Here is a 14,010-nt window from a genome sequence, read left to right as displayed (position 1 = left end):
TCAACAGTAGCACTGTTAACAGAATAACTCTGCTGGCACTGTGGCCTAGTTCACTCCACATTTTAAATATGTGTGATGAAGCTCACATGATTTTGCATTTATTTCATGATGATGTCACTATGACTTATTCATATTAGAACACGTTACCTTATCATACTTTAAGCAAGTTTCCAGTCTATGAAAATAACACATTTCATTATGGCATATTTTATTATTTTGAGATATAAACTGTCCACTAGTTGTATTTCTTTTCTCATGTTTTGCTGCAAATCTGAAGACGGTCACTGCTGACTGAACCCAATAGTCTGAGGACCAAAAAGTTTTGTGATCATCGGAAATCAAAGAAATTTATTCTACATCTCCTCTGTGTGGTGAGTACCAATCTATCTTTTTTATATTACATCCTGGATTTTCCACTATTTTAAGTCCACTTTTCTTTTACATAAGGTAAGAAAATAGATCCCTGGAAGAGCAAAAAAAGACTAAAACTTTTTGATATCAAGAAGAAATACAGATGTATGTACATACCAAATAAAATTACAGGACCTCATAGGTAATTCATTACATTCAGATCTCATGTGTGTGTCAATTTTCCACCAGTTTTCAAGTTAAGGATAGTACTGCCATAAATGTTTTAGTTGAAAATTAGTCTTTAATACAATTATAATGGCAAGATCTGTTTATTTAATTCAATGTTTCACTATACTGTCATGGTTACATATATACATTACCAATACATATATCCAATTCCATACACCCAGTTTCTAAAATTTACAAAATAATCACTGCTTCACATACACCCACAATTTAAAAAAAATATTGCACTGAGACATTTTTATAAACATTAACCCTGACTGACACAAACTCCTTTATATCCTCAAAAAATGGAGATTTTAATGTACCATTCACCCTCAATAATATCATATAGTTGTAAAGTACAGTCTTTCACATTGTATGTTATAATCTTGATGGCATTCCACCAGAAGCAATTATAGTTTCTCCTGTTATGTAAGAGGCATCCTCAGAGCACAGAAATGATACAATTCCAGATATCTCATCAGGATGTGCAAGTCTGAAACAAAAGATCAAAATGTTTTGTAATTTATTTTTAAAAACAGTGTTACAAAGGTGAATATGGCTTAATGATTTTTTCCAGTGAATGCAATACAGTTCACTGTGTAGTGCCCTTGCAAATAACAATTCCCGGTTCTTGTTATGACTGTTGTCTCAATAATGCAGCAATTGGGATGTTTTAAATGACTCCATTATCCACTGATTGCACTCAGCTGTTTTATAAATAATTTTGTATGACAAACTTGCACATTTAAAAATAGGGATGAGTCAAAACAGATGCCAGGTTAGGTGATGTTCAGAAGCAAACTGAATAATTTACATTTAATAAAGTTCTGTGTTATTTTTCCTTAGCACTGTTCTATTATTTATTTTGTGCTTGACAAAAACTCTGTTTCTATAATTAAAAAAAAGATAAATATTAAATTAGTACATCTGTAGTTCTAATTTTTTTGTATGTAAAATGAAGAATAAGTTGTTGTCAAGTTTGTCACATTGTTTACTTTCTCAGACATTCATGAAATTTCAAGGTCTACAATTCCCTATTGGTGGTCCTAAACACACACTAAAAGTGTTGCATTCAACAATAATAACCAAATTAAGAATGGTTCCCAGTTTGGTTCAGCCCTAACATTGGTTGCCACATTGGCAGCTTTAGTATAAATTTTGACACTTATTTTCTCGAGCTGCTCCTAAACTAATGACATGTCCCTTGTTGAACAACACAATTTCCCATGCTTTCATTACTGGGAACCAAATCTAGTCTCTGAATAATTAATGACAATAGCTATCACCTATGGAAGTATTCATTCTATTGAGTACAATTCTTTCATCTTCATATCAGCTGAATGATCAATTTTTTGTCCCTTATGTGTTGTCTAGTTGACATTCTAACAGCTAGCAAACAGAAAGCTAAACCAACTCCCTATGACCATCAACATCTCCAGATCTGTCCCCAATAGCACATACAGGGGACCAGATCAAATGTCAACTCTGCCCCAGTGCAAATATCAAGGGTATCAAGAGACAGTTACAACCAGTTGTGGGCCAGCTTTCCTCACAAAAACATACTGCAGCTTCACGACACCCTACCCACCCAAATCAATCCATGTGTTCTGGCCAGAGAGGGTGCAACGTCACATTGATAAAGTGAGCTTATACTGCCAAATTGTTTGTAAATTTGACTTGATTTTGTAATTGCTGGAATAACTCGAATTCTCTCCACCCATGAAGTATCATTCCATTTCCTCCTACCCTACTGGGTACATATTTCTTGTCAGGCATTATATATTAATATATCTAGATTCCAAAATTGTAGTATTGTCAAACATACCTCCTCATTGGGATCTGTGAAAGTGTAATTTCATTGGTTTCTTCACTTTCATAAAGCTGCAACAAATTCACAAAACAATTGTCAAAGTCATCGTTCTTGTTACATTACATAAATTCTAGAATATGATACAAAGCAATGAAAGTAAATACAACCAAGAACATATAAAACATACATTTAAAATACACTAGTACACTTGTGTGCAAAATTTAAGGTCAAAAGTAACTTTTGAATGATGTTTCACTGCCAAGTAACATACCTTGAGGAAAATTGGACCATACATAAAAAGAATTGCTACAGTATAGTACAAAAGGTAACTGAAAGCAGTACACAAAAGATGAACAGAAATGACATTTATATTGAAAGACAATAATTACGCTGAAGTCACGGTGGTCCATGATGGTGGGGCATCACTCTCAATAGGGTGCTTGATCACCGCATACTGCAGTGCATGCTCTGCAATGTGCTTCCATGTTTACCATAAGGTTGGTAAAGTTCTTGTGATGGGGCATTCCACTCCTCCAACAGCATGTCTGAGAACTTATTGATGGTTATTGTCATATGTGTACATGCTGCAATACATCTCCCCAACACATACCACACAAGTGACATGGGATTTAAGTTGAGGAATGGGTGGCAGGCAGTCCAGTCCATTCGCTAAACATCCTCTACTTCTAAGAGATCCTCCATCTATGCTGTTTGATATGGTCATGCATTGTCATCCATAAAAATTAAGTTAGGGACAAACGCACTCCTGCAAAGATGCACATAGGGAAAGAGTACAGTGTCACAATAAAGTTGATCAATCAACGTACCATGGGGGTCAATATTCTCAAGCAACATTATGCCTTAAACTTTCTGGCAGATTACAACTGTGTGCCAGCCCGAGACTTGAAATTGGGACCTTTGCCTTTTGTGGGCAAGTGCTCTACAGAAGAGCTTCTGTGGAGTTTGGAAGGTAGGTGACGAGGTACTGGTGGAAATAAAGCTGTGAGGCCGGGTCAGGAGTCATGCTTGGGTAGCTCAGTCGGTAGAGCACTTGCCCACGAAAGGCAAAGGTCCCGAGTTCGAGTCTCGGTCCAGCAGACAGTTTTAATCAGCCAGGAAGTTTTGTATCAGTGCATACTTCACTGTAGAGTGAAAATCTCATTCTGGAAACATTATGCCTTCTCATATCGTAACACCTGGGCCACGAAACTGCTCATGTTTGACAATGCTGAATGTACTTTCATTTGGCGAAAGCACATCCACATGTAGCAATGACCATCTAGCAGTTGTCAACCACACTGGTGGAGGAATGGAACACCCTACCACAAGAACTCGTCGACCTTGTGACCAGCATGGGAGCGTGTTGCAGGGCATACACTGTAGTCTGTGGTGATCATACACCCTATTACAAGTTATGTCCCATCTTTTGTAATGTCCAGGGGACCTCCATGAATCGCGGTGAGTGCTATGTAATTATCATTTTTTAATAAAAGTGTCATTTCTGTTCATCTCACTGCATGTTTCTTCCAATCACCTTCTGCAGTATGCTGCAGCAAGTGTCATCAAGGTATGTGAAGATGTGTGTACACTAGCAAGAAACTTCTGCAAGCAGCTGGTGATGTGTTTACATTAGAACAAAAACTTACTCAAGTTTACTTCTGCAAGTTGCTTCGGCAAGTTAGTTACAGGAACTTGCTGCAAGTACAACCAGAAGTGTTTCCAGTAGAGTTGCATTGCGAGCTTGCAAGTAGAAGTCTACAGCGTTGAGGTCAAAAACAAAGCAGCTGCCCCCATTGTTGTTTATTATTATTATTATTATTATTGGAGAAAAATCATTATGAAAAACATAATTAAGAAACAAAATAAATATTTGGGTAAAGAAATTTATACAGAGGCATACATATTTAATTTATCAAGAAACACTGTCGAATGAAATAAAATCAGATGACTTTGCTCAGATTATCAACTTTCTGAGAATGTCGTACGCTAGTTTCGGGCATCTCTTGTCTACTTTACAATTAAATATTTGAAAGCTGGCTACAAAAATGTGGCAAGCTGTACAACCAAGAGATGGCCTTTTAATTACTCTTTTCTCAAACATTATTTATTAATTTTATTACGAATGTAATGTATTTATGTTTAAGGTACTATAAAACAAAGTCTTTAAATTTTAGCTATCTGAGCTGCTATTCTACATCTCCTTCTGGCGAAACAAAGTAATCTGTAAATTAATTTCGTACTTGTTGGCTGTGGTGGCCAATTATATATGTTTAGGGGTTTCCAAGGGTACATTTGTTTTGGATCATCTGTCTTTGCGCCATTATCCTTCCCAGCACTGATATTTTAAGTTTCATCAACTTGCAGAGGTCGACTTGCTGGTGGTATTTTTCGTGTCAAACAAATTTCAGAAGTAGCTTCTGCAAGTGACTTGCAAAAAGTTTACTTATATTGGACACAAGCCTTTACTCAGCAGTGACAAATCAGTGTACATTTTTAAACATTTAACTGTCTTGCTATATATGAATGTTTAAGTACCACTACATCTACTTCTAGGTTTGAAGAAAACACTAAGATTCAGTTCACTTGAGTGTAATGTCAACATAATGGTAGTTGTGTGGTGAGTGGATAGAATGCTATGGTGCATGGACTAAATTAAGCAGTTTCTACCAAGAACAAAGTTTAAAGTCATGAAAAGTTACTTTTTTTTCATCTGTAACGCCCTTAGTGTAACGGAAATTGCAAAGCGACACCTGCAGTTATACAGGCAATGTGAAAGCTCATAATATGCAGTTTCAACTGAAAGTGTGGCATTTGTGTAGCAAATATCAGGTGACAGCAGTTACTGCTCTGCTTGCAGTTGTTTGGAGCAGAATACACTTTCTCCCGGGTGAGGACACACTCTTTCTGTGTTAAGTGACAGTATAATCTTAATCGGCACTGTAAAACTCATCAATCCTTTGAATGTTTATGGTTTTATATATTGGAGTAGAATTTCCTGGCACTTTAGAAAACGAAACTCAGAGGGGAGAAACACGTTTTGAAACACCTTTGATGTGCAGCAACATGTACGCTACATTTTTTCGTATTACGAAGGTATAAATTCGAATTCACCAAACACTGCATGTCACTTTCCGAAGCATTGAAATCGAGATTGCGATGCGCTTTTGTAAGCCCATCATAGCTAATGTCACATGTTCTCGCCAGCTGATGACAGCATAGGACACGTGATGTAGTCAGCAAATAGCAAGATCACTCTTAAGTAGCGCGAACACACAAATAAGAAAAGTTAATGATTTAAATTAATATACATAGCATTCACATACAATATTGGTCTCTAAGATTAATAAGCTGGAAGAGAAGCTAAGTTTCTACATATAATGTCGATCTTTTTTGCGCTTGTTACACTTTAAGATACATCACACAAATGTGCCACTAAAATTTTTAATAACGACATAAATGTCTGATCTTCTGGGCTCGAAATTCTTCTAAATGGTCTTCCTCAAAGAGTTGATTTTTAAATGAGAGTCAAACGCTTTGTGATTTAAGAAATTCATCGTACATTTTCACACATAGCTCATCTTAAGTAAAAGGAAATCTGCTTTGAATGTAACGCTTTTCAAACGATCATTCGTAATATTTTCCCGCGACTTGTTAGAAATAGGTTCATTTCTGCAGTTGCAAGAGAGCGCCAGATAACAAGCATCACCGCGCTTGCGCACCTACGATGACACAGGAAGCCCATATGTTCGTACGTGTAAAACATTAAAAGATCTTACATTATGTCATAAAAGAAACAAGACACCAGAGGATACTTCAAGAGTGTCGGAATTTCGTGAACCATACTACAACACATACGCCAGCTTAAAATGCACATTCGTATGTAAATTTTCTTGGAGTACCAGTACTGCATTATCTCATTTTGGTTCTTTATTATGGCATAATGCCATACGTGCACTTGACATGCAGTGAACAGTTGAAACTAGCCAATAGTGTGAAATTAAAAACTTAGTTTCAAATAAATAGACTGCCTCAACAGAAAAGATTAATAAAAGCCAAATCTCTTTAGCAAACCGGCAAAAATAACTTCATTGTTCTGTAAGGCGATTAATGTTTGACTGTCAGAAAGGTGGAAATAAAATCTAAAACTAATAACATATTTTAGTCTTCCGTAATAACGCGAACGTATTTTAATTCAGTTGATTGCTCCCAGCCACAAAAATCCGTTTTGTTATCATTTAACGTGAGAGCAATAAACAAATACAAAACAACAAAATCACTAAATGTAAACACAGGTCATGTAGAGACGACCCATCTCCCCACCACAAGTCAGACTGCTCTGTGCATCAGCCCCAGATTTACTAATTTCCGAACTGGGGCAATATTAAGTAGTGGCGCTCAGCCACACTTCTGTAACCAGAAGCGGGAGAAGGTACTACTCATACGCGACTCAACTACGCATGCGGAAGAACCCGGTCGCAACTGCTGAAACGAATCTAATTTAAACAGCTGTCACGCCACGCTCATTGGAGGCAATTTCCATGTTTTGTTGCTGCAGTATTATTCTGCAGTAGTGGGATACAGTGATATCCTTTGTTAGAGTATTGGTTATTACCAGTCAAAATCACAAAAATTTAACTGAAAACTAAAACGATGAAAACTCCCTGGAATTTTAAACAATTCCCGGGTTTTTCCCGGTTTTCTCCCGGATCTCCCGGTTCGTGTACACCCTGTAATAGCATACTGTGAAGACATGTAATTGTGTTGTAGTCACTTGGTAGTGAATTAATGAATGTCCAGAAAGTTACTGCACTTTGCTCACCATTAATTTCGTTACATGCGTTTTGCTCATCATTAATTCTGTTATTCACAGATTGTAAAAACCTCTTCCACTCAGGAATTGCTGGCACTTGTAGAGTGGGTTGCAATGTCAATGAGTGGATCCACTTTCAATGGCAGTGGTGGGGCGGATACACTGGTTCCCATTAAGTCATAGAAGTTAAGAACCACTGGGCATGGCCAGTCCTTGGATGGTGACAGTCAAGGTATGCTACACAATGCTGGTCATTTTCCCTTCGCCTTTACAGAAGAAGGGACAGGATGTGGTGGCCGAAAGTCCTGGATCTACAGTCTTTGTATCAATGTCTTGGATTTTATTCCAAACCTCTCTGCAGTATCTCATGAAGTGAGGGCATGCAACACTACTGATGGTGATAAATCTGTTGGACGGTGACATCAAAACTCGGTAAGCCCCTTGGTGCTCCAATACGAACATGACATTTCACTACACAACACCATTACAGTCATCTACACTTAACAGACATACTTATCACACACAGCTCTCATACATCACAAAGGAAAGGTAGGTGTGGGTGCGAAGATAGGAAAAACCTTTCCAGTTAGGTGGCTGAACCTGCCTTTTTGGGGGTCTCCTGATCAGTCATACTATAAGACTTAATTTTAGTGGTGCCACTGTAGTAACCTGCTGGTTACTACACCTAACACCCACAGCAGACCTAAGTTGGATGACTACAAGTGTAGCGCATGCCGACATTCAAATGGTGCACCCACAACTACCAAGGCGACCGCCAGATGCAGCCTGGTCACCCACCACTGCCACAAGGTCTGCTGTGCATGTGCTGCACCACACCAGTGACATCTAACGTGGATAGTGTCCTCATAAGGACATTCACTGGCTCCGGGGCCCTTGGTTGTTAAATGTGTTTGAGACATGTAAACTACTTTCACTGTTAGCTAACTAGTTGTTATTTAGTTAGTTACCTGGTCCACAGATCATTTGAACAATTATTTTATTGAAATGATGTGGAATGAATCAGCATTCTTGTTGATATTGCTCTGTGAACAAATAAATTGTACCTCTGTGGGTTTCCTTGTGTTACCAGTTAGAACACAGGTGGTGACAATGCACATCAAATTTTCACGTATTTCAGCTTTTGTGGTTTCTCTGCCACTTGTCTCTCATTGGAGGCTTTACACTGGTCATTTCTGCAACAATGACATGCACATACAGCTGTGGTGGAATGATTGTTGACTATGTTCACCCAGGTTCAGCTGTACCCCCAATAATGAATCCACAGAAGATTGGAACACTTACAACAAGCAGTGTTACCAACATTCCATGGCATTCCAGGTGGTGGACACAAAGACCTGTAAGGCTCTTTCTTCATCGTGGAGACCACTTAGTATGTATCACTTACTGTGCAAGTTAGTTCCTCTGCAAGAACCAGAGTCACTTTCTTTTGATGATATGTGTCACTTGCTGTCCTCCTGTCAACACAAGCATATGCACATGGCCACTGAACATGTTGAATTCTACCAATGTCGCTAACAGCTGCAACAGCTTGGGCTGCCAAGCTTCATGGTCTCAGTCTTACGGGACATGGCTAAGTCTCAGGAATCTTATGCAGAACCTACGGTCAGACATGCAATTATTTGTTCAGCCCCAGATAAGTAGGTGTGCCAACATGTCTTTCAGTTTAAAGACCTTACGTTGAATCAGGTTTCAAATATTCCACTTTTGTTACATGTCCCCATGCCGCACGTCACCAATTGGAGGCATTTTTCGGTAATGGGAACAGCGAATGCCACTTCCTTTGTGGCCCTCTTGTTTCGTATAGCACAAGCGGAGGGTCCACCACAAGCACTGGGCATCTTGCCATGAATGTAAAAGGAGAGGTCACATAGCAGCATTATTTCAATCTTAACCCCCCCCCCCCCCCCCTCCTTTCCCACTGCAAGAATCTATGGACATCGACACTCAGCTGTTTCGCCATAATGTTCATTGTTGTCTGCAGACCAGAACAAACTTTTCACTCAAATGAGAGTGATGGATAAGCCACTAATCCTACAAGGCAACATGGGGGCCACTGTGTCCCTGTTCAACTCATAGACGTAAGCCAGCCCCCCCCCCCTCCCCTCTTCCCATCATTGGTATACCTCAAGCAACACTTGGTAAGCTATAACAAACAGCAGATTCCTAATCTTCACTGACTCACATGCACACTGTTTCATCAACGTGTTCATTGTTGTCTGCAGGCCAGAACAATTTTTCACTGAAATGCTGGGGATGGATAAGCCATTAATCCTACAAGCCATCAATGGCTAATATCATAGGGAGTGATCAGACTGATTTCCTTAACTGATCATAAAGAAGCTGTTCTGTAAGCTTCAGTTCTGTTATGACTTCAATATCTCTATTAATTCATGATTTACGGTTGACTTACTTTAAAAATCAGTTGTCCATTCTGTTACATATCAGGTGGTTAATGATGCAAGTACTGAAAATTAATTTGGGTCAGATGCCTTTGCATATTTTGGTTTCTTATTGTGGACGCAGCACATCTGATGTCACATCAAGTGCCTTATCATGAAATGGATTCCTTACATGCTGAGTTTTCGGATCTGTTTTCCCCAGGGCTAGGCTGTGCAAACAATTTCACAACAGCATACATCATCCTCAAGCCCACGACCCATCCTCACTTTCTCTCCCCCCCCCCCCCCACCCCTCCAGCTGGTGACCAGTAGCTATTGCTTCATATCATTTGGAGTGATCAGACCAATTTCCTCAAGTGAGTGGCCACGCCTTAGTGATCATAAACAAGCTAAGCTGGCTGGGGGTCAATTCTTTTCAAAAATCGACATGGCCAAAAACCTCATTCAGATTCCGTTGGATGAAGCATCAAAACAGTTGCTTGTGGCTAACATGCCTTTCAGCCTCCATCAGTATCAATGGCTAATGTTTGGGGTCCCTAGTGTGCCTGCCATATTCTACATTTTTTTAGAACAAGGGATGACAATTGTCCTTTATTGCATCATCTATATTCAAGGTATGGTTGTGACAGATGCTACCATGGATGATCACCTACGTAACCTCCATTCTCTGTTTACTGTTCAGCTAACATGCTGGATCAAGTACACAACCTCCGTTCTTTGTTTACTATTCTACAGGCCATGTGCCTTAAATGCAATCTCACTGTCACACTTTTTCCAGCCTTCCTGCATTTTTCTGGATCATGAAATTTCCCAGCAGGGCACGTGACTAATAGAGCATGTCATTGCCATTATAGGTTTGCCCGATCTGTCTAATCTATGAGAATCTCAGCAAAGTGGTGTGCTATTGCAAGTTTAATTCCAGAGTGCCTACTATCATCTATCCCTTGTATCTGTTGCTTCAGAAAGTGCTCCTTTTGTTTGGTCTGCAGCCTGTGAGCATGCTTTTATGTGGCTTAATGATAGCCTTTGCTCCGTGTCATGTCTTGCAACATTTCAACCCGGCAAGCATCTGCTTCTCACTATGTATGTGTCACAGTATTCAGTGGGGGCAGCCTTATGCCTTTGTATCAAAAACACTCATCTTGGCTTGGAAACCTTATTCTCCAGAGGAAAAACAAACTCTTGCTATTGTCGATGCCTTAAAAAATTTTACGTGTTCTTGTATGGTGCAAAATTTTATTTGATCACCCACCGTAAGAGATCATGCACATGATAAAACACAGTAGGCCCGATCATCCGTCAGGCCTGGCATCAGACCCACTAGGAATTTTTACGCAATGGGCCACTGCCCTCTGCCTCTTGGATGGCATCATTCTCCTACCAACAGACAGGTTTACTCACCGCATTATATTTACAGCAGCTTTGCAGCAGGAGGTCCTCCACTTACATCAGGGTCACTGGAGGATCTCTTGCACAAAACTGTTGGGTGTGCAGCCATGTGCTTTGGCCGGGCATCAATCGGGAGGTGAAACACAAGTGTTCAGGCCAGCAGGAAGCACCGTGCACTGATTTTTTGCCATGGCCAGCCCCTACACACTCTTGAGAAAGAGTCCACACTGATTTCACTGATCCTTTTTTAGACTTGTTGGCAACTGATGATCTTTCTAATTTTCGTTATGTCATTTGTTGTCCGTCTGCGACAGCTGACATGACTGTCAAGGCCCTGTCAAAGAAATTCTCCATAGAAGGCTTGCCTTGCGCTCTGGTTTTGGACAAATGGTCCTCAGTCTGTGGCACAATTTTTTAAGGACTTCTCTGCAGACAATGGCATTCACCATATCACGATGCCTACTTACATCCACAATTGAACAGCAAGGTGGACTGGCTTGTTCAAATGTTTGAAACACAAATGTGCAAGTATGTAAATTTCCTGGCCGAGGAGGCTCTCACATTTTTTTTAAGCTGTTACAGAATGCTGCCAACTGGGGCCAAGAGTCCCACTGAGCTCCTGCACACCATTAGCTGTGGATGCTGCTCAACTTCTTGCTGCCAGGCATGTGCCACCAACAGTGCCGGTTTTGTCAACATTCAGGCCCAGCACGGCAGGCTGAGCCAGGGCACTTGGATGGCACTGTCACTGGATTCCAAATATAGTCTGCAGCCAGTGTGATCCCCTGGTGGCCACGTCTTCATGGTTCACACCAAAGCTCAACTAGTGGCACTTCACCAAAACCAGTTGCATCCCAGAATGAGTGCAGAGCTCCTCCATTACGCTCTGGGTCCAATGTCTCATTTTTCATTGGCCCTGACCACTCTGAGGGGTCAAGCAGGCCTGATTGTGCCCACCTACCCAGTGGTTAGGGTTCTGTCAACACCAATGGTAAGTTTGCTTCCTGCAGCCGGTGCTGGCACCTCCTACTGTGCTCAGCAGGTGCTGCTGTCAGCGGGGACGGGGACGGAATCAGATCTTCATCGCCAGAGCTCCTCTCCAGTCTGGTGTAATCTGCCCGTATCAATGCTCCTTGTCATGGACTCTGTTGTCCGGATAGCTCTCACCTGCCAGTGGCCCTGTCCACCAGACACCCTGGGGTCTGCATGCGTGGCCTTGATCCACTCAATTTTGCCTGTATGCAGCAGTCCAGTCTCATACTTTTGGTTGCCTCTCCTGGCACCGTCAAGGATGTTACAGACATCTCTCCAGTCACAGTATTGTGTACAGCAATGCATAGTCTTTCCCCCTGCAAGAAAGGAGTATAGTAACCCATTGGTTACTGCCTGCAGCAGACATAAATCATGTGACTATGTCAAGCACAGTGCATGACAAGATTAAAACTGCAAAGGTGTCTGCTCACCAACTGCTGTTGTCAGCTTTTCAATGCACAAGCAGCAGCACACCAGTGACACCTGATGTGGATAGTGCCTTTTATAAGAGCATCCTCAGGCCTCCAGACCCTCAGTTGTTAAATGGGTTTGAGATGTGCAAAATACTTTCACTGGATTCTTGTTGATGCTGTGTTTCATTGTGTTCCTTGTTAGCACACATATCACACATCAAAAATGTATCTCTCACTGTGGTTGAGTAAATATGTCTGATGAACAGTAATTTGCTGTAATGATTTTCTTGACTGATGTTGAAATATTTGAAGGCCCATAACTCCTACTTGATATTCTTATGCTGCAATGGGAGACAATTCAAGCCTCTGGACCTCTTCAGAGGTCGGGTGAGCTAAGGCATTTGAGCCATCTCATGCTGTGAAACGTATTCCAGTCAGTGTTACTTTTGGGACAGGCTCCACAGTGTGGTAAGCAGTTGACAGCTCCAGATGCTGAACATTTTTACATAAAGCTCACACAACAGCTTCAAATAAGTACTCACTTAATAAACTGAAAATAACTCCAATGTATAAACATGAGCTCAATGAAGTAATTTGGTCTGCTCACATAAGAGAACAGGGCAGGAAATGCTGGGAAGGTATAGTCTGTCTGTAACCTGAAAAGCAAGCAGCACTCATGCTGGAGAAGGTAGCCTTTCCCTGAAGAACACTACAGATGCCAACAGGATGACTAGGAATCAGTTTCCCCTATAGCAGGGCTTCCCAACGTGTGGTCCGCGGACCCCCTATGGGTCCGCCGGCTCTTTCTAGGGGGTCTGCGGCCACCCTTCACCAAATCGTGTAAAATAATGAGTAAAATTATTGAATAAAAATGTGAAAATGAAATTCATCACTTTTTTTTCCATGTGAAAAAAATGTGTACTTTTACTTCAGGTCGTATTCCCAAGCAGCCTTTGTGGCTCCTTAGTGAGAACGCATGCACAGTTAAGTGCTGGTGAATGCGGCTTCTCTGATCGACTGTTTCGCAACAATACGGGGGTCGTTTGTGCGCCGGCTCACAGCGGTAGATGTGCTGAAACCTTTCACGCATGCGCGGAGCGAGCTTTGTCAACCAATCACATCACTCGCTGGCACGTATGCGACCCCAGGCATCTCTAAATGTTAAACTTGCTTTGTCAGTGCACTACCTATTTAATAAGTTGATTTTAGACCTTCAAGTTGTTTTCATTTGTCTCTAAACCAAAGACTATTGATACTTCGGGGGGGGGGGGGGGGGGTCATTGGGAACAGACTAATGGTCCGCCATGGATTTTAGAGATTTACTTAGCTTCTATGCATGTGCGTTTCTTGCAATATTAATTCATAATTGTATTAAATGTAGTGTTAATCCTTTTTGTGGAAAGTAAACACCCCCCTGGATTGCCTGTGCACTGCGTCGCCAGTGATTCATAAGGCACAATGCGGAGAGTTGGTGGAAGTTTATGAAAACCCTGCAGTTGCTTCTTGTGATGTGGTAGAATGTAATGAGGGGGGAATCATCTGTTCTCTCTCCAGTCA

General features: G+C 40.9%; 1 protein-coding gene and 1 non-coding gene across 2 annotated transcripts in view; one reads left to right on the top strand and one right to left on the bottom strand.

Moving 5' to 3' along the window:
* Positions 1–656: 656 nt before the first annotated feature.
* Positions 657–14,010, bottom strand: part of LOC124605315 (dehydrogenase/reductase SDR family member 4) — a 38,934-nt gene continuing 25,580 nt past the window's right edge. The window contains exons 5-6 of the mRNA XM_047136901.1: positions 2,405–2,460; positions 657–1,072 (exon numbers count right to left, since the gene is read on the bottom strand). Of these exons, the coding sequence (XP_046992857.1) occupies positions 958–1,072; positions 2,405–2,460 (171 nt within the window). The 3' untranslated portion in view covers positions 657–957. The remainder of the gene's footprint in view (positions 1,073–2,404; positions 2,461–14,010) is intronic.
* Trnas-cga lies at positions 3,413–3,487 on the top strand. Its single transcript has one exon. It is a non-coding gene; the product is annotated as a tRNA-Ser (tRNA).

This window comes from Schistocerca americana, chromosome 3 (genome assembly GCF_021461395.2).
Source record: "Schistocerca americana isolate TAMUIC-IGC-003095 chromosome 3, iqSchAmer2.1, whole genome shotgun sequence".
Classification (NCBI taxonomy): domain Eukaryota; kingdom Metazoa; phylum Arthropoda; class Insecta; order Orthoptera; family Acrididae; genus Schistocerca; species Schistocerca americana.
The sequence above is the reverse complement of the archived record's forward strand: the minus strand, read 5'-3'. Positions and strand labels throughout refer to the sequence as shown.